This window comes from Callospermophilus lateralis, chromosome 2 (genome assembly GCF_048772815.1).
Source record: "Callospermophilus lateralis isolate mCalLat2 chromosome 2, mCalLat2.hap1, whole genome shotgun sequence".
NCBI lineage: Eukaryota > Metazoa > Chordata > Mammalia > Rodentia > Sciuridae > Callospermophilus > Callospermophilus lateralis.
The window spans coordinates 20,318,149-20,339,433 of record NC_135306.1 but is presented as its reverse complement, the minus strand read 5'-3'; the positions used below and the strand labels follow the sequence as shown (position 1 = coordinate 20,339,433).

General features: G+C 37.8%; 3 protein-coding genes across 5 annotated transcripts in view; 1 reads left to right on the top strand and 2 right to left on the bottom strand.

The window, feature by feature from the left end:
- Positions 1 to 612, bottom strand: part of Fkbp15 (FKBP prolyl isomerase family member 15) — a 58,476-nt gene extending 57,864 nt beyond the window's left edge. The window contains exon 1 of one of the 2 annotated variants that reach the window (XM_076845664.2): positions 434 to 612. In XM_076845664.2, coding sequence (XP_076701779.2) covers positions 434 to 486 — 53 coding nt within the window. In that variant the 5' untranslated portion in view covers positions 487 to 612. The remainder of the gene's footprint in view (positions 1 to 433) is intronic. The other variant, XM_076845662.2, reaches the window with a different exon arrangement.
- A 141-nt stretch (positions 613 to 753) lies between these two features.
- The window catches only part of Slc31a1 (solute carrier family 31 member 1), a 33,588-nt gene continuing 13,056 nt past the window's right edge, over positions 754 to 21,285 (top strand). Inside the window, exon 1 of the mRNA XM_076845658.2 lies at positions 754 to 896. The gene's annotated coding sequence lies outside the window, so the exon portion shown is untranslated. The remainder of the gene's footprint in view (positions 897 to 21,285) is intronic.
- The window catches only part of Cdc26 (cell division cycle 26), a 31,861-nt gene continuing 24,134 nt past the window's right edge, over positions 13,559 to 21,285 (bottom strand). For both annotated transcript variants that reach the window (XM_076845659.2, XM_076845660.2), the window contains exons 4-6: positions 18,468 to 18,515; positions 16,383 to 16,606; positions 13,559 to 14,431 (exon numbers count right to left, since the gene is read on the bottom strand). In XM_076845659.2, coding sequence (XP_076701774.1) covers positions 16,391 to 16,606; positions 18,468 to 18,515 — 264 coding nt within the window. In that variant the 3' untranslated portion in view covers positions 13,559 to 14,431; positions 16,383 to 16,390. The remainder of the gene's footprint in view (positions 14,432 to 16,382; positions 16,607 to 18,467; positions 18,516 to 21,285) is intronic.

Genomic DNA, 21,285 nt, shown 5'->3' with positions numbered 1-21,285 from the left:
AGGTGACATCCGATCTAGGCCTTGAAGAATGCTGGGGCCGACCCACCAGTCCTGGTTCTAAAGTGTCACCGCCTCATCCATGGTTCTAGAAGAGAAACTCTCGTGTGGCCCCAGCTGACTCCTCTAAAAACTCGGAGGCAGGCAGATCATCAGCAATCACCCCACTTCAGAGAAATTGTGACCCAGGGAACACAAGGGGAACCCCAGAGTCATACTGCGTGTCAAGGGAGATGCCAGCTCCAGAACCCAGATCCACAGACTCCTCGCAGTTGCGAGCCCTGCCCAAGATTCTGAGGAGTGTAAGTAAGCACCGGAATGCAGCCGGGGTCTGGACCCGGAAGTTGGAAAGAGGCCTGAGAAGAGACCGACCCCTCCAACCATCCGCCGGTCTCTGTCAGCCATGCCTTATGGCCCGTGCTTCTCAGTCACTCACCCGCCACTAGGCGAGAGGAAGTCGGTGTCGTCCTCATCCCCGGCACCGAACATCGCGTTCGCCTTCTCCAGGCGGTGGGGAGAAAGCCGGATGTTCCCAGGGCCTGTCACCGCCGACGTCGTAAAATGCCGCGGTGGCGCGCTTTTTTCCGGCAGGGCAAACTCGGTGGCTCTGCCGCGAGGAGACTGGATTCTGGAGAAGGTGGAGCAAAGGCAAATGAGGGCTTCGCGCCGGCACGACGTGAGGCCTCTCCTGCCCGCAGAGAGGGCGGGGTTCCGAAGTTCTGCGCGAGGATTGGTCAGCGAGCCTAGGGGCGGGGCAGGGGCGGGAACCAGCGGCCTCTGTGGCAGTGGTGGACACGTCGAGCCGGGCAGAAGTAGTAGGGGCTTCTGAGAAGTCCTGAGTGGGCGACGAGCTCAGGCTCTGAGAGCAAGGCGCCTGTGGCGGGACTCGACTTGGCAAGGTAAGGCCTCCCCGCTGCTTCTCACAATCCTGGCATGGCCACTGTCCTTCTCCCTCCGGGACAAGGACCCTCCGCCGCTCTTCTCTGCTCGGCGGAAGGAGAAAGATCTCTGGACCAGAGATCTGAGTCTTGGCCTGGCTCCTACAGTGACATAGCTGGAGTGACCTTAGGCAGGGTGCTCTGTGCCTCAGTTTCCCCTCTATGCAATGGGCAGTGTGTCCAGTTCCCTGTATACCAACTTGTCAAGAAGCTTTTAAACCTCAAAGGTCATTGAGTCCAACTCAGGTCCCCTCATAATCCCAGAATTTGCAATTAAGGAAACGAATGAACTTGGGTGACTAGTCCGAGGTCACGCAGAGTAAAGGGCAGGCTGGGACTGGATTCCTGATCCTTCCATTCAGGATTCAGAGAGCTAATGAGTGAACATGAACCTAATAGCCCTTAAACACTGTGTGCCCATATAAAGTGGTCATCACTGGACTGTGGGGCATATGCCAGGGAGCAGGGAAGGAGGGATATCCCTTTCCAGAGTACCCGCAAATAAGGTGCAGAAAAACTAGGATATTCTAGGAGTGGGTGACGAAAAGGAGAAAACTTTGAGGACATTAAAGTCCCTGGTTTTGCTGAGTCTTCTTGCAACAGTCCTAAATCAACATCAGTTTATGCCAACTTTTCTGCCTCCATTTCCACCCTCTGTGTCTTACATAAATATCTCTTTAGTTAACCTGGTATAATTCTTGGAACAATCTTGGGGTAGCTCTGGCTTAACCAAGCTGTGGATAAGCAGATAGTATCCAGTGTAGTATCCATTTCCACAGGTCTCACTGGAGTTGTTTCACTCAGTCTTCCCTCTCAGTCCGGTTGGTCCCTTACCTGAATGTTTTAATCTCTTAGCATTATATTAAAGTGAAGTGATCGGTAGCTTACTCTGAGAGAACTTCGTTCCTTTTGGCACTTCCCTGGTTGTGCTTCTTATTATAGTTTGCATATTATTAAATTGAAAGCCTTCTTGCCCATAATGAGTTCTCATTAATTCTTTATTGGTTTGAATAATGAAATTTATCCTTGTTCCTGTATTTCTTAATTTACTTAGATTGCTTTTCCCGTGTGACCCATAGAATCCAGCCATGACTCTTGCCTTGTATAGGTAGCTTCCAGAGAGATAAAAATGCTGTATTGGCTGTGAACTATCTGGGTTGCTTACTCTCTTTTGTTAATTGAAGGTGATTGTACTATATTATCTGAAACTCTAGGGGAGGGAAAGAGGGGGAATAGGATAGCTAGAAATATTATATGTAACTATAATTTTTGTAAGTAAATTATTTCTCTATTTAACTGAGGATAAGACTGTTCATTGTTTCTTATGTTTATTTTACAGTTTAAGATGGTTAAAGCAGTGAAGGCTAACAGTGTTAAAATAGTGATGCAAGTGGAATCTAAGTACTAGAACTGGAACCTGTTGTAGTAGCTCTGAATAGAATGTGAACTTGTCTACCTCTGGGTGTGGGGAATGAACTGGACAAATGACCTTGGCTACCTCTGGGAGCAGAAATGAACCTTGCTGTTTTCTAGCTCCTTTTCCCTAGTATATGTCACGCAGCACTAGAGTAGTGTTGTTTTGTTTTGTTTTTCTGTGGTACAGGGATTGAACCAGGGTTGCTCTTCTACTGAGCCATATTTTTAACCCTTTTCATTTTTTGTTTTGAAACTAAGGCTGGCCTTGAACTTGGGATTCTTATGCCTCAACCTCCCAAGTAGCTAGGATTATAGGGATATGCCTTAGGTCCCAGTTTAAACAGTGCTTTTAAAAGATGCCAAGCTCATCTTTGATTCTCTTGAGCTCTTATCTTGCATTCTTGGATGGAGATGTTTTTCTCCAGGATGTTTTAAGCAGCCTTTTTTGATATTTGGGAATCCTAAAAATCAACCTTTTTGGTGATTGGGTCACCACAAACATGAATACCCAGATTACCATTGTGGGGACACAGGTGCTGATTTTTTTCATTGGCAGTAAGAGAAATAGAAAGGTGGTGGCAAGTATTCCACAGTCCCACACTCAAATCTGCAGGATTGGGTGTACCTGAAAAGCAAGGGTCTTCCTGAATTAGAGTATCTCCAGATTGATAGTATTAGACAAAGAAATGGGAAACCTGGGCTTCTGCCCCAACCTCTTCTAACTCACTCTGAGCTTGGGCCAGGCTCCAAAAACACTTTGGATTGGATCTCCTTTCACATGTCTACTGAGTGTCACTGGGGCACAAAGATAAGTAAGACACAACCCTGATCTCAAGTTTAAATTAAGTATTTGTGTTTATTTTGTTTTGCTTAAGTATACAGCTTTTCAGTGTATTCATAAAATGTGTTGATCTCCTGAAAATTGACTGGGAAGCAGCAATTTTAATAATTCCTTTCAAATTACCAGTAATTTTGCAACAGATAATTTTATATACAAGTATACACATATTGACCTGTGCTGGTGAATGTGTTTTAATATTAATGAAGTTAGAGCTAAGTTAAATTATAGATGTGATATAGGGATTTGAATTGAATAAGTTTGATATTGGTATAGTGTTCTGTTCCTTCCATCACTTAAAGCAGAAGAATGTCAGAATACAATTCAAGAAATATCATCTGAAAGCCTATTGTGTGTGAAGGACTGTGCTGGGTGTTGTATAGGGTAAGAAAGTAAGTAAATCATTGTTTTGTCCTCAAAGAGTTCACAGTCCATAGAGGGTAGAGTACACAAATAACCATAACTGATGACATAGTGAAGAAAGTCCCATAAGAAGAAGAAATTAATTATTGTAGGATTTCAAAAGAGGAACAGCTCATACCTAGTTTGGAGGAGATTATAGGGTTAGGAATAGGCTTTGAAGATGAGTAGGATTCCAAGTGAAAGTGAGGAAATAAGCCTTTCCAGGTTGAGGGGGCAACTTTGGCAAACACACAAAGTTAATTAAAGTGGGAATCCTCTGAGTATTAGTTACACACATAATTTACACATTTTATTCTAATTTAAAATATAAGCATCCTTTGCAGGATGCTTATATTTTAAATTAGATCCTTTTCTTTTAACCTAAGGCTCAGCCTTTTCTAAAGTGTTGTCTTAGAGATCAACACTTGTGAATCCTACCCCAGCCCCCTGTCTGTTATTGTAAATAAGGTTTTTTGGAACACAGCTATGCTCATTTATTTACATATCATCTTTGGCTGCTTCATCCTACAAGGCAGTGTAAGTGGTTGCAGCAGAAACTGCAACCATTTTGTCCATTATGCCTAAAATGTCTACTATCTGACCCTTAAGAGATAACATAGAAGTCTTAATCTGTGGTTTCTTTAAAATGCATTGAATAAAGTCTTTTGCAAAGCAGTCCCAATGCAGAATCTTTCTAGGTGTTGATGACATTTCCTCCCAGCCTTTATATTGGACTTTTCCACATACCTAACAGCAGATTGTATGTATCTGTGTGACTCATCTTTATCTAGTCTTTCCAAAATAGTTTGATTTTTATACAAACAACTACTAGAGAGGCTCTGTGGAATAGTAGTTATATTAAGCTCTAGAGTCAAATTTCTTCGCTACTTATTAGTTGTATAGGCCTTAGGCAAATTGCTTGGTTTCTTCCTTTGTAAAATAGGAGTAATGATAGTATCCATTTCTTTGGGTTCTTGTAAAGATTATATGAGTTATGGTGTATAAAGCACTAAGAACAATGCCTGGCAGGTAATAAGTACTCGATTAGTGTTAGTTGCGACTCTCCTTTTTCCCATTTATACTGCACTATTTTACATAATATGAAATTAAGTTATATATTTATAACGATAAACTCAACTGGCATAAATTGGTCTGTGAACGAACACAATTGACACCCTTCCTAAACACAGCTTACTGAGAGGGAGAACAGAAGTGTTGCCTCCATCATATTGGAGGATGGCCTAGCCATTGTGTTGTTAGGTAAGTTGCTTAAGAGTTCTGTGGGAGTATTTACTCAGTATAAGACAACAATGATGGATTAAAATTAAAAAGGAATCCAGAGCCATATATGTTAACAAGTTTGTCCTTAGATCAGTAGGAAAAGGATTTTTTTTTTATTCTAATGACATGATTAATATAAGAAAAATCTATATGGCCTAGAAGTGTCTGAAATATAAAGTCAACTGTTACCTTGCCCCACTCCACGTGAATAGCCCCTTCTTGGGGATGTAAGAATTATCCACCATTCAGGGCAGTGTAATTGACCTTTTGAAAACCTCAATCCAGTTCCCCTTGGGTTATAATCTCAATTTTGAATTGATAAAGATAAAAGTTTCAGTCTGAATGTGAATAAAGTAAAATGACTCCTTAGAAGGTAACAATTCCTACTATTCAGAGTCTGATACTTAATGTCTTCCTCTCCCTTTTGTTTCCAGCGGTGGCTCTGCTGTTGATTCCTCTTTGCACTTTCCCCACTACAATAGGGAAAAGATGACACAATTATCGCTAGAAAAACAGGTGTTTGCAGTGACAAAATGGCTTCAACTAGTGAATGTCAGATAAGTCAGTGACCAGGCAGCATCCAGATAACTGTCATTTCAAGTTGGCAAGGCAGGCATGATGGAGAAAGGGGAGGGAAACCTGAGGAAGTTGCTGATGCCACATGCAGTTCTTAGCATACCAAAGCCATTTGAAAAAATCATTGGTGTCCCATACTTTGTGACTAAGTATGACGAGTCATCTAAAGTCTGATACTTAATATATTACAATGAACAGTGTAGGCCATAAGAAATCTTATAGCAGGTACTGGAAAGGAAATGCTTTTGAAGTTTCATTGCTTTGAGTAACATCATTTCATGATTTAGGTAACATCCCCCAGCAGAGGAGGGGCCCATCCTTAGGAATGCAAAGCCCTGCAGAGAAGGAAAGGGTTGAGAAGGGTCCACCCTACCTCTTTTCCTTTACACAATGGCCCTGGGGATTAGTATACAACCTGCTTTTGTAGACTGAGGACATTATGCAATAGAGCATAATGAGATGGAAGCCTGCTTCTCAAAAGTAAATATGAGAAATGATCTGGAAGGAACGCATAAAGATACCAGTGACATGTTAAAGGACCTTTTATAGCCAGGTTGAATCTTTTCCTAAATAGAAAATGAAGTTATTATAGGACTATGTTAACTGTTTATATAATTTTGCAACAGTTTAGAGAACCTAAAATGTAGTGATTCAATTTATGAAATGAAAGAGGAATGTTCTGTGTCCCCACAGCCAAGTTGGAAACAAGAAGGAAAGAAATAGACTTAAATATCAAAGACTCTTGTTATGAATTATTGTCTTCAGAGTAGTCATTTCATTTTATTCACATTCAGTTTCAAACCTTTATTATTATCAATTCTAATCGAGATTATAATCCAAATCATCCTACCTGTTCTGTTGGCTTTTTATCACCTCTCACCCTTTGCATAATCTCTATCTTGTACATCTCAGACTGTATGTTAATTTCATGTTTTCCTCTTCTACAGACTGGGCTTCTTTAGGTTAGGGATTCATCACAGTAACTTCATGCAATAAATATTGAATGAATGAATGAATGAATGAATGAATGAATAGACCAAGTTCCTCAGGGTCACACAGGTAGTAAGCTCCAAGTGCCAGATCTAGAACTCAAGTCTTCATTAAATCACCTTTTATTAATGTTTTGAAAGGGTATAAATTCCTATTACCTTATTTAATAGATTTAATTGCATTTTCCTACTGAATAAAAAAAAATAGTTCAAATGTTTTCGAGTTTCTACCTCATACCATATTAATTCCCAGGCAAACCAATAACACTGTAACCTAGACAATTGAACTCCTATAATCCCAGAGATTCAGGAGGCTGAGGCAAGAGGGTCACAAGTTCAACTAAACTTAGGGAGATGCTGTCTCAAAATAAAAAAAAATAAAAAGAGCTGGGGAGATAGCTCAGTGGTAAAATGCCCCTGTGTTCAATCCTAAGTACTGTAAAAAAAAAAAAAGAAAGAAAGAAAAAATAAGAGTTTAAGCATAGAGGATTTTTGTCTGTCTTTGATCATACCAAGAAGATAGTTAAAGAAATGCTTTGCTGATGGGTATATAACTAACTAGTGTTCTTCAGATCAAACTATGAAAGGCTCTATACTGTAAGTAACATGAAAGTGAGCCCTCTGTGTGACTTAGAAATCTCCTTTCTGAGATTTATTTTCTTATTTAATGAGCCAGTAAGATATTATTAATAATATTTCATACTTAATATAGTTTTGAATTAGAAAGTATATTTTACTTGATCCTTACAACTTTGTTAGATTGACTGAGTAGACGTTTTTTATATCTGTTTTGCAGTTGAAGAAAATAGTCTTTATTGGGTTTGAGTGGTCTGCTTAATGTAACATTGCTGATGTGGTGAACTTAGATTTAGATCATCAGCTCACAGTCTTTAACACATAGTGTAGCACTTGCTGTGTTCTCCTACTGTCTAGAAAACATTCTGAAATCTTTACATAAATCATTCTAAAGTAGTCATGATTAGCAGACTAGAAATGTGTCAGAAAGTCCAGTAAGGGAAGTGTGTAAAGGTGCATCTCATGATTGCATTATTCCAATTGTGGCTTAACCAGCAACAAAAGCCATCAGAGAAGTGGAGTGTAGTAGCTGGGAGATCCACTCCCTGTTGGACTTAGGCCCTTCTGTCATTGCATAACTAAAGACCTTTTCAGTTTGTTTGTTTGACATATCAAATTTGAGTTGTGCTATTCGGACCAGGCAAATAAAAGCTTTTCGAAAGGCCTTTGTGAAGAATGTAGTTGTATATTTGATCTTCTTTGTACAGAAAGGTGGGAGTGGGCAAGAGAAATAAGAGCTGCCATGTTATTTGCAACCAAAACAGGATATGTGAAGCTCAGAAACCCCTCCTGTTTAGTTACTTCCCAGCAAACCATCCTGAGGAATGGAGGGTTGAGGAAAGAGGTTAGCCAAGTGTTACAGAGCCTCTTTTCAGAAGCTGATGTTCAACTGAATGGAGAATATATTAGTGTCAATTCAAGAATATATGCCTCAATTTCCCTATATATAAATTAAAGAGGACTGGGGATGTGGCTTAGAGAAATAAGAGCTGCTATGTTATTTGCAACCAAAACAGGATATGTAGTAGAGTATTTGCCCAGCATAAAGCCCTAGGTTAAATCTCCAGCACCATGAATTAAAAAAAAAAAAAAAAGATTGGACTTGATAATAATTTAATTTTTTAAATTTAATTTTACAAAATACAATAATATATGCATGCTTCTTCCTTTTTTGCATTTTTTACAAATGTGCAATAAGTACAACCAACTTATTTTTTCATTTTATAATTTATGTTGGATATCATTCTAGATGTGTATAGAGCTTCCTCATTCTTGTTTATGGCTACAAAGTGTCCCATCACAGGGAAATATGATTACTTGTTTGATCACTGCACTACCAGTGAACACAATGAAATATGATAACTTGTTTGATCACTGCCCTACCAATGAACATTGGCTGTATTTTTTTCTATTTTGCTATTACAATAGTCCTGCAATGAATAATTTTGTATGTATAACAGTTCTCATATGTGCAAGTGTATCCATAGGATAAATATTTAGAAGCCGTGTCAAAGTGTATATGCATCAGACTGATAAATAAATTCTTCTTGTTCTGATCTGTAAGACTTTAATTGCCAATGAGAAGTGAAAGAGTTGAAAAGTGTCATTTTTTTGGAACATCTTATTTTTTATATCTCATTCAGACTAAATCTTAAGTGAGGGCCACGTATAGGTAACTTGACCAAAATTATGTTGAATTGCAGACTGCACTAAAGTTACCTGCATTGCAGTCCTATGAACTCTTCTAGTGCTTTTCAGTATATTACTTAAGAGTTAATTTGCAAAATGAATAAGTATAAACTCAGAACAAAAGAAGACTGTCCCCCAACTGTGTTTACCAAGAAGAGGATTCACGATTTGCATTTTATTATAATCATGTAGGGAATGAAATTGAAAGCTAAAACAAAGAAAGCCTAACTAATATTTGTCTGCCTATAGTTTTTATTGTCTTCCCTGGGACAGAAGGTACTTTTTACTATGGTCCCTGATACAGAAGGAACTTTGTAAATACTTATTGAATTGACTTGAAGTAGATGACAGTAATTCCGCCTCTATTTTGCTACCTTCTCAGGTTTCAGCTACCTTACTTCAGCTTGTAAGTGAATGAAGCTATACATTTAAAAGACACAATTTGATTAGTTATAATTTTTCTAATTTTAGAATAAAGAAACTTTTCTATGGGCCATGCTTTAAGCACTCTTAATCTCTATGTGAAATAGCTCTGATAAACTGTGAGATTGTAGATAACCAGGCCCATTTGTGACCTATAACTCCAGAGGACAGAACTATAACATGCAGCTCTCCTAGGTAGTCCTTCCTTTCCAAATATAAGTTCTCTTCAGTGCCAGAGTCCCTGGGGAAATTGCTGCTAAATGATGCCTTGCGGGGCTTCACACCAAGCCTGGCACCACACACCTGTAATCCCAGCTATTCAGGAGGCTGAGGCAAGAGGATGACAAGTTCCAGACCCGCCTGGGCAATTTAGCAAGATATGTCTCAAAGTAGAAGGTCTGGGGATGTAGTTCAGTCTTAGAGCGATTGCCTAACATGCTTGAGGCCCTGAATTTGATCCCCAATACCACCAAAAATAAAAAGGCTTCGTGAACTTTCTAGAAAACTGAACATAAAAAGAACTTCCTTCATTATGGTTTCATCAAGACCACAGGCTACATGGTGCTACTGTAGCTTAGAATTTTTATTGACTCTTAAGAAACTAGAATGTAGATGAGATGGACAAAAATTTGGTATAATATTTCATATTTCTGTTTCAAATGGCATTTTGAACTGATCTCTTTCTTTTAAAAACCCTAGTGAAATTACCATAGAAATACAGTAATAAGAAAAAGTATTGTTTAAAGTCAGAAAACAGAGAAGCAGAAGCTAGGAACTTTGAAATGTTTAAAAGAAAACAGGATGCAGTTAGGAATGAGATTTAAGAAAATGACTGACCACATGATCATACAGGTGAAAGACATCCTTGCCTGTAAAGTCAAATGGCCAGGACTCACTAGCACGCCCGTGAGGGCCCCAAATAAAGAACTGAAGAGACTAGAAAGAATGATCTGCTAGAGGGTAATTGATGGCAGTCAAATCAAAGGATTTGGGGAATTATACCAATGTCTAGTTTGGAAAGAACAATAGATTAAGAAGCAATAATAATGAAGATTTGTCAAGGGCTTACTATATTTAGGTGCTGTGCTTAGGAAAGTGTTTAAATGCGCACTGTCGTGACATAGTGCTGTGGTCATCTCTTTTGTAGAGGAAACTAACCTGCTGTCTCAGCCACTGGCCATTGCTTTGGTGAACACCTGATAATAACTCTTAAAACAACCCTATGAGATAGGTTACTTCTGTTATCCTTATTTAAGAGCTGAATCACAGAGAGAGGTGTTAAGTAATTTGCCCAAGGGCCCACAACCAGTAAGGTCAGTTTTACCTGTTAGAGAATGAGTATAGATCCCTTGCTATATTTGGAGAGTTGTTATAACAAAGAAAGAGAAAATGTCTTTTCTGCCCACCGCTTCCTTCTGATGACTTGTGTTTGTGTGTGGTGGGCTATTCAAGATCTCAAACCAAATCCCAGTTTCAAAAATGCAGTTGTTGGTTAGGGACAGACTCTTGCATGGTTCAGCTGGAAGCAGATCTTAATTTTGAATAATCTTATTGGGAATTACATGCCACAATTTCTTCACCTAGAAGGAATTTAAAAGTCTTAGTAAAATAGTGCACTTCCTGTTTGAGGTCCATCCTTCTGAAATGTTCAATTCCTGTATTTCCCAACTAATGTAGAAAAATAAACTACAGAAAATACATACTTTCCCCTTCATCTGAAACTCAAAAGATTTTATTCATTTCACACTTTATTCAATCAGTGGCTAAGAAAACCCCCCTCAAATCCCAAAGATGAAGGATTCACTATTAGCCCAGAAGATTCTTTGATTATTAGGTGATGGTAAGTGTAAATTTTTAGTGAGATTAGGTTAGCAATATCTCAAGTGTATTGTATTCACCCCTTAAACCACAGAAAGCAAAACAGTGAATAAACTAGGACTATTATACTATGGATCTATCTTGTACATTTCTGTAATTCAGAATTGTGGTTGTCTGGTTTTAGAGTGCATAAGAATTCCTGTTTGGTTTGATAAATATCTAAATATGAGCTGGGGTTGTGGCTCAGCGGTAGAGCGCTCACCTGGCATGCACAAGGCCCTGGGTTCGATCCTCAGCACCACATAAAAATAAATAAATAAATAAATAAAATAAAGGTATTGTGTCTAACCAAAAAAAATTAAATCTTTAAAAATAAAAAACATCTAAATATTGGGCTAATACTGAATCCTTCATCTCTGGGATTTGAGAGGGGTTTTCTTAACCACTGTGTGAATAAAATCTTTACATTTCAGATGAAGGGGAAAGTATGTATTTTCTGTAGTTTATTTTTCTACATTAGTTGTTAATACAGTTGTGTCATTTTTATGAATTACTCCCTAGAAGGTAATTCAGTTGTGTGAAGTAGGGGTCATAATTTTCAATTTTAGCAAACATCCCTGATGCTTTTTATACAGGAGGTCTTTAGACTATACTTTGAAAAGCACTCAAGTTATGAGGAAAGTAATTAGCATTTATTATTTATTATGTACCTTATTAATGTACCAGTCACTTTCATATAAACATTTGCATTTGATATCTACTTGATATTTTATTGCCCCACTTTTATGTGTGTGTATTATTTGCACAAAGTCTTAACAACTTACTTTGAGTTGAAGCGGCAGGGCCCAAAGAGTCAGCAGTCTGACTCTAAGAACAGGGAAGGCTTTTCTTGCTCTTGTTGTATCTGCTCAGGCAAGGTATCTCTCAGAGGAGATTTTTGTTTAAGATTGGCAAATTGGAAAATGCTAGATGCTCAGAAATGTGTTTGATAAGTATGTGTTAAAGCCCCTGAAATTTTATAATACCTAAAGCATCGACTATTATTCAGAGTGCATTTAGAAAAAACAAGTAGGTACTTGCTTCTCATTGAAACTATTATATGCATCTAAACTTTTCCAGGTTCTTGATCAAGGAAACTGTGACCAAAAGGACTACATTACCTAATGTAACAGAAAAACCAGGGATAGAACTGAAATTTCTACTCCTATGTTCTTTCAAATTCTAATCATTATAAAGGTTAAGGTGGGCTCCCACACATGTTACCTGGGAATTATCCAGAAAACTCTTGTATCACTGGTTGGGAATGATGACTCTTTGTGACACCATTAAATATTTGAAAGCTCACACAGGTATTATAATTAGAGGTGTTCTTGTATTTTAAAAGAGTAAAATGGTGTCATTTTTATGAATTATTCTCAAAAGTTCTGTTTTTAACAGTGAAAATGTAGAATGGTATTTGGGTAAAAGAATGATAAAATGTGTCCTTTCACTTAGAGCCATGTAGAGGTAGGACAGCCAAGAACAAGTCATAGTTTTAGCACATATTTTGTGCCATAAACATGGTAGAGAACATTGCAAGACAAAACTACAGGGGGAGGTAACAATTAGATTTAGCTCCTTCTGGACTGCTTAATGGGCAAGAATTTCATAAACTTGACAGAGTGCTTGAATGACTTGACACTGATTTACCCTGAATATATAGACTATCTAACTACGCCTTTTTATCTATTTATTTTGTGTGTGTGTGCGTGTGCGTGTGCACACATGCATGGAGATTGAACCCAGGGCTCGGGCATGCTACACAAACACTCTATCACTGAACCATATCCCCAGCCGTTTTTTTAAAATTTTGACACAGAGTCCCACTAAGTCACTCAGGCTGGCCTTGAATTTAGGATCTTCCAATCTCAGCCTCCTGAGTAGCTTTATAGGCATGTGGATTATAGGCATGTGCCACCTCATTGCTCAACTTGTGCCTCTTAATAGGAATAGGCCTATATTCATTTTTAAGTTTCTCTCAAAACTATTTCTGTTTACTTATCTCATTTTCACTGGTTGCCCCCAGAAATTAAAACAACCAACTGTGCTGAGATAGGGGCATAACATAGTTGGGTAGAAATACTATTCTATAAATAATAGAAAGAACACTGGACTTGAGGTCAGAGTCAGAACCCTGGCTCTGACCTCAAGTCCAGTGTTCTAGTGACTCACTTCACTAGACTAATTGCTCTATGACCTGTGCTAGACAGTTAAGCTTCTCTATCTTGGTTTTCATCTGTAAAATGAGTAACCATTCTTCTTTAATTCAAACCTGCCCTTTAAGTGGCATTAGGTTTGGAAACATCCCATGCTGTTGTGGTTCATTAATATTCAGAAAAAGTGTGCCTGGCAATGTGCCACAAAAGCTAAATGAAGTTACTGTCAGACCCCACACACACACTTAAAATCAATCAAATACCAAATATTTCTTGAATACCTACCTAAAAGACATTTTCTGCTTGTATCCTTAACCCAGCAAGATTCAAGTGCTTTTTCTTTGACTTCATTGTTGAGCACTCAGCAGATAATGATTCACACAATAATAATAGTGCTTTTACCTTTATTATATGGTCTTTTCCGCCTGATTTTTTCCAATTCACTGTCTTATTTGAATCATGTAACTATCCTGAAGGTATACAGAATATATATAAAATACATATATATTATGTCCATGTTTGCATGAACTTGAGAGACACTGAAACTCAGAGAATGAAAGTAGTTCTCAAGGGGGTGGGTGATTTTGCCCCCCAAGGGACTTTGGGAAATACTTGTAGACATTTTTGGTTATCACTATAATGGGCAGAAGCTAGGGATACTGTTGAAATCCTTACAGTACACAGGACAGCTCATACAATAAAGAAGTATCCAGCCCCCAATGTTCATAATGCTGAACTTGAAAGTATTTTGTACAAACGAACTCAATGTGATGGAGTTGGAACCAGAATCTAATCTTGGACTCAAGTCTAGTATGCAGTGGGGTTTGTTTTATATCACTGTGGAAGATGTCCAGGTAGAACATGGATTGTGTAGTCCAGGTAAAGTCTATTAGTCTATTAGGCATTTGCCTAATAGTGTGTCTTACATTCTGCTGCCCATATTTCTCCTGGAGCTTCGTCTACCTTCATCTTATTTAATTATTTAACTAGCAAGTACCAAATTTGAGTCGTTTATCAATGTGGTTTTGGAATCATTACAGTCCCTTCAGCAAGCCTCCATGCAGAACACCCATTGCCAACCTAAAGACCCATGGGACTTTTATAGGAAATGTCACCAGGAGACTCATCTAAAAATTAGCAAAGCTAGATTTGAATACCATATTAACTCCTTCTAAAATTTTAACAGATATATTTCTGTATTCTGGCAAATTAAACAATTGTAGTCCATGGCTCTGTAAAGATTTTTTCTTTCTTTGTATAAATCTGCTTCACATAGAACTTGAACTGGAAATACTGTTGGAGAAGAACAAATAAAGACCCGGTTGGTATTCACACAGCAGCCAATATTTTAATATCCTGTTGAAACATAAATCTGATCATGTAATTCCCTGTTTACTACCCTAAATAGCTCCCAATAGCCTTTAAAATAAAATTCAGACTCCTTAAAATGACCTTTGAGGCCTTCCTGACACCCATTTTACCTCTCTTCATTCATTCAATACCCAATTCTGCAAAAAAGAGTCTCTTCCTCCTCTCCGGCCTCCCCTTCTCTCCGCCGACACATTGTGTTCATATTTACCTTGAGAGCCATTTGTTCTTTTCTCACCTCAGTGGGATATTTCCTTGCCCCTTGACCAAACTCCAATAATTTTACCAGTTGTTTAATGTCACCTTCTTAAGGAAGACTTCTTTCTTTCTCTTCCCACCTGCCGCACTCCATCTAAATTGCTTCTTTTGCAGTTCTTCTCTGTCACCATACTGTTTCTATTCCCTGCATACCACTATTACAACTTGAAATTGTAATTTGCCTATACATATTTACTTGCTTACATATTTAATGAAGGTTTCCTCCTCTAGAGTAGTACCATAAAGGTAAATATCTTTTTGCACCTGGGTCCTTATAGATAGATACTGAACCCCACATAGATTTGGATAGGTTTTTTTGTTGGTTGGTTGGCTGGTTGGTTTTTTGGTACCGGAGGTTACCATGTGCTTTACCACTAAGCCACATTCCTAACACTTTTTGTTTTTTCTTTTGCTGAGAATCTTGCTAAATTGCTAAAGCTGGCCTCGAACTTGGAATGCCCCTGCCTCAGCCTCCCACAGGCATGTGCCACTGTGCCCAGCCCATGTGGATTTTCTAAGAAATTAATAATAAATACTTTTTAAATTAGTGAATATTTGTTGGGTATTCTTCCAGAGGCTGTAAGGAGGTAGAAATTAGAACATTTCTTGCCCTCAAGGAACTTGCTGTGTAAATAACATTTTTTGATCTTGTATTTTTTAAAAAACTGTAAGTTAAAGTTATAAGAGAAATTACTAGGGAAATTCAGAAAAGAAAGAGCTTTCTTCTATTAGGAATTCAAGAAAAAAAGCAAAAAGTTCATGGAAGAAGTGCTATATTAACTTACCCTCTAAGAATGAGTTAGATTGGTCTGGGGCTATAGCTCAGTGGTAGAGTCTTTCCTGGCACATGTGAGGCACTGGGTTTAATCCTCAGCACCACATATAAATAAATCCATCTGCAACTAAAAATGCTTTAAAAAATGAGTTAGATTATAACTTATAAGAACAGGGGCCTTGTTTTAGCTTTAGTGCATAATAAATGTTGAATAAATTGTGGCACAATTTTTACATATTCAAAAATGGGAGGGGACAGGAATCTCAGGAAATGACACAAGCCAAAAAAAAAAAAAAAAACATACAGGTGTGAAAGTGCTAAATTTTAAAAGTGAGTAGATCAGTTTTAATAGAACATAGGGATGTGAATGTAAATAGATTGACATAAGGCTGCAAAGTTCTGTTTGTAACAGAAAGACTTAAGTGCCAGGCAGCAAGCATAACAGCACTGTGTCAATCTCAGAAGCTGGGCTGAAGATAGCTAGCTTTGTCTTAGCCGGCAGACATTAGTTCCTGTTTGTAGATCCTAACAACCAAATCATAGCTTGAGAAATACATACAAATAGTAAGCATTCCAGAGTATTAAAACCAGTTTAGCTTGGAGTACTGGTTCTTTAACCAACATCATCACCACCAAATAACAAGATTCAGATTCCTATGGTGCATCTTCTGTATTTGGCTTGGCTGAAAAGAATGTTTGCTTCTAATTCTGAAGGGAGCAACTGGCCTGAGGAGTCCCTAGTGCTGTTGCAATCATAATTATAGAATTTGTATATCATGAGGAGTTCCATGCACTGACTTCTAAATTCTTTCCAATGCTTAGATTTTGCAACACACAACCTACCAGGACAGTCAGGTGGCAATTTCAGGTTCTCCATATAGAGGAAGAAATGCCTTATTAGTCTCTTTCCAGGCCTTCCTGTTTTGAATCAGACTTTTCTCCTTAGCTGGATCAATAAGGAGTAGCATCCAAGAGGGGCCATTTACCATCTGCCATTGATGAAAAGGAATTTTGGAGAAATACATCCACTCAACTGTTTCTCCTGCCTTTTCTCCATAATGTTCATTCTGTCAATATGATGTCAGAAAAAGGCACAAATTAAAAAGATTTCAAAAAAAAAACATTTTAGGGTATTTGGTGAGACCTAGTCCCAATGTGCTAGAGGTATTTAAAGATCCTAGAACTAGCCTTGGAAGAGCGGGAGGATTTGTGGCATTAGAGATTATAAGTATAAACATTCCAGACTGAAGAATAATGAGAGAGATGGAAGGTGTGGGGGTAAGTCCTAGAAACACAAGAAACAGACTGCCAGACTCATTTGGCTGGAACATAAGGTACACGTAGGCAGAAAGGTATGTTGAGATCTTTGTTTTAGAGTTTTTGTGATTTCAGACCAAGGAAGTTAATAAACAATGGAGAGGTTAATAGGCAGTGGAATTTTTTGAGCAGATAAATAGTCATGCCTTAGGTAGATTAATTTGTCATTGATATATAAATAGAATGGACAGAGGCAGGGTACCATAAGGAAAACCCATGTTTGTAATAATGCTGTTAATGTTGAAACCCAGAGGCAGGCTGGATCAATCTTCTGAATTACTGGGGATTAGTCAAGTGACCAAAATTATGACATTTGTGGATAAAAAACATGACATTGGGTAAAGTAGATTTAGTGGACCTAGGAGTGAGGATATACCTAGGTTCTAGCAATAGCTTTCTAGTATAGCCTTGGACAGGCTACTCAAGCTCTCTCTGCCTTGCTTCCTCCATCTTAGAAGAGATATTGTGAGGATAAAATAACAGGTGGACTTATAGGAAGGAAATGCCGTTTTTTCTTTCCATGTCATGTGTTCAGGTTAAATACAATTATTTATTTGATAGATGTACAGAGTAAAAACATTTGTAAGTTTTCTGTTTCCTCTTCTCTCCTACTGTTATCACTTGTCAAGGTTTAATTCATGTGCAGGTCTGAGCAGCATTTCAAACCATTTAAAGGTCAATAGCAAATGTTCTCTGCTGCTTTTCAAAAAAGGTGTGAGTTTTGTTTACAGTCACTCTCCTCACATTTGTCTCAAAACAGATAATTTATAAAAGTATCTATAAAGGCAAATTAGGCCAGAAATGTAAATGTTCAGATCCTCCAAAGAGCTCTGTGGTTTCAGTCTCTAGGTTTTTAGGAAATGAATAGTTGGAACAAGATGAATTTGTAATACTCTTCCAAGTTCAACTTGCATATGTTCAACTACATTTTGTTACTCCTTGAGATAGAGCTACCAATTAATTTCTAAGCACATCCATCAAATGTTTTATAGTATTTCAGATTTATTAAGGTGGTAGAGAGGAAATTGAGGTTTTCCTAGTGTATCATTAAAAAAATTAAGGAATGATTTTTTCTAAAGTTGCCAAGGAAGAAATGCAGAAAGGCAATTTATTTCCTCAAACATTATTGTAATCTATTGTGTTTGGGGATATTAGAAAATGCAAGAGACCCAAAGATAAATAAGATAGTGTCCTACCCAAAGATAAATAAGATAGATACACCTGACTCAGCTGAGGCAGGAGGATCACAAGTTCAAGGCCAACCTCAACAACTTAGCAAGGCCCTAAACAATTTAGCAAGACCCTGCCTCAAAACAAAAAATAAAAAGGTCTGGGAATGTTTCTCAGTGGTTAAGTGTCCCTGGGTTTAATTCCCAGTACCAAAAAAAAAAAAAAAAAAAAAAAAGATAAGAGACATTCTATTCTCCTGGAAACTGAACTGAGAAAATGTAGAATTATATTTCAGTTCTAGTAGAACTCTATTATATAATTTTTTGTTCATATAATTAAGGAAAATGAAACTCTAAAATACAAAATAATTTATCCAATATAATATTTATCACCCATGTCTTTTTTTTTCATTTTTAAGCTATTTTTAAGTTTGTTACTTACATGGTAATTGTATGGTCCGTTCATGTTTGTCCAGAAGAGAGAGATGATCTAGAGCATTGGAAAAATTAAGTTTGATATTAGCATGCTTTCTCTTGAAAATGATAGCCTTCCATGGCTATATAATTCATTATGTAATCAGTTCTTCTAGGATCTGTCCTGCTCCAACAGGTTTCCCATCTCCTGTGCTCAGTCTGAGCAGCTTAATAAGGTGGAGTGATGTGGACCATATGAAATTTATGACAGAAGGGGTGACCTTGAACCAAAATCCAGAAATAAAGTGGTTTTTGTCTTAATCTGATTAGAATCAAATGACATCTTTGCTATTTGTCTTTCCGTGGTTACAGTTAGAGCAAGATTCTCAGGCAGCTCCTGACTTAGCATCCTCTTTGCTAAATGGATATTCTTAGCCAAGAGCTTCAGAGTAAAAGAGCTACTCCCTCTAATTCATAGCTGTTTTATTCTTTTTAAATTTGTCAGTCCATGCAGCATTTCTTGTTTGCCTAGATCATCAGCCCTTCATAAATGAAGACACTTAAAGCTTTAAGTGTAATTGTTTGAAGTACTTTTCCCCTTTATGTGTTTGGCAGTTTGTTACTTTTGATGCATCCCAGGAGTCTTAGGTATGAGTAATTCAGCCACATAAATTCTGCTGATACTTGAGTATGTAGACTGTACATAGTTTGGTTTCTTTCCATGAAACATGCTTGCAGGGACTCCTATCCAGATTATCTGAATTAGTAGTACGCACTTCAGTATACAGTGAAGAAAGAAAAAATAACAATGATAATGACTACTAAATTCTGTCAATAATTGCTAAATAATTCCTGGCCAGTTCTATCAACATCTTTCTCAGCCCAACCAGTGTTTTGAAGAAAAACAAGTGAGAAATTGTGGATGATTCCTTAGAATTATTTTTATTGTTATCAACAAAGGCAAAAAGTCAGAAGGTAAAATGGTAGCCATTGTTTTATTGAGAAACATTTTTAAAAGATAAAAATCTAAGCCAGCGTGGTTGTACACACCTGTTATCCCAGCAATTTGGGAGGCTGAGGCAGGAAGATTACAAATTAGAGACCAGCTTGGGCAACTTAGCTAGACCCTGTCTCAAAACCCTGGTCGAGCACCCAGGGTTCAATCCCTAGTAATAATAAAATAAAATCTAAGAGACCTTTTGTGTGTGTGCAAGTATACATGGTAGAAATAATGGTGGTCGTGAGTTTTGGGCAATTATTTTCCTGAGTTCTGACTGCTGTCAGAAGCCTACAACTGCAGTAAGTGCTATATGTCAGCTCCTGTCATTTAATCTGGGGAGATAATATGTGTTTGAATGTATATAATTTTAAGGTCTTCTATGTCTCTTTTTTCCCATTGACTAAATCCCACCTCCTCCACTGATCGTTTTACTTACCACATGTACAAAATCGGTGTGGCAAAAATTCCAGGGTCATAAGTTTCTGCTGATTCTGGCTGAGACCTATGATTTTCTCAAGCCTGATATTCCATAAAAGCAATTGATAAAAATTAAGTATCCTTATTACCACTGAACCTCAAAACAGACCCAGGCCAAGAAAAGGCAGCTAAACTATCCAGAGGGGTCTATGGTCATATCCATACAATTACGACCATATTTCTGCAAGTTAGTTTAGCATAGGAACATGAGGCCAGGGCCCAGGGGGAATGATGACATCCTACCCTTCAAGACGGGTCTTTTTTCTGTAAATTCATCAAAGTGTATTTCTCCCTTCCACTTGCTAGGAACTCTGACATTGTTTACAAACAACTCTAGCAAATTGCTTAGAATGCCAAACATAGATAAATAACTATGCTTTTTAATACTGAATTATATTAAGGTGTCTCCTTTATTCCTACATTTCCTTCACTGCCCTTTTTGCCAAAGGACAACTGAAAAGTGGACTTCATAAAGCCATCAAGAGAATTTTAAAGTTCACCTATAGGAAGATTCACCTATAGTCTACCCTCAGAGGTAGACTGGGAAAGAATTAGACTCTTGAATATAAGGAAGTTTTGAAAGCTTCTTGAATAAAGCCAGACCATTTCTCATATCTACTGATCCCATACAAGTAATTAAAAAGCAGAAATAGTCCAATTAAATTTGTTGCTAGATCATGTGGACATAGTCCCTAAGCCTGAATCCTTGTTTATGGTAATGTAATGGCATTGACCTTGAATATCCCATATCTGTGTTTGCCAAAGGCTTGTAAGCCACCAATCATAAGTAATGGCTATAGAAAGCAGAAAAACAACTAGAAAGATTTCTCTTTGGATTATGTTTTTACAAATCTTAAAAGGAACATGAACCTAATCGTTTTAAAAATTAAAACCTTCTTTCTTATCTCCCTTATCGTGGAATTCAGGAAAGAGTGTAGGCAGTCTCCCGAAGAATTGTCTGCTGTTCCTAATTACATCTGTCTCAGCAAGGGAAGAGGGACCATGTGGCAAATATACAGCCACTTATGCATAGTCTTTTCATGGAGCCTAATCTCCATGGTCCCTACTGATTATTGTTTCTCGTCCATCATTGTGCAATACCAGGAAAATATGAGAATTTGAATCTTAGACTAAATCTGTGAGAAATAATGCCTATGCTAAGACACAAAATGGCCGTCAGAATTTAGCCTTCTTGCTAACTTCCTAACTTCTGACCATAAATTCATGTTTATTTTGCTGGATAGTTTAGATTTTGCAGAAGTCTGTCCCTCAAGCATTGTAATGAGTCTTTTTTAGGCAAGATGGGGCAGGAATAGGAGAAACTTCTTTTTTTTTTAATAATCCACAGAGGAAATATTTATATCTTTGA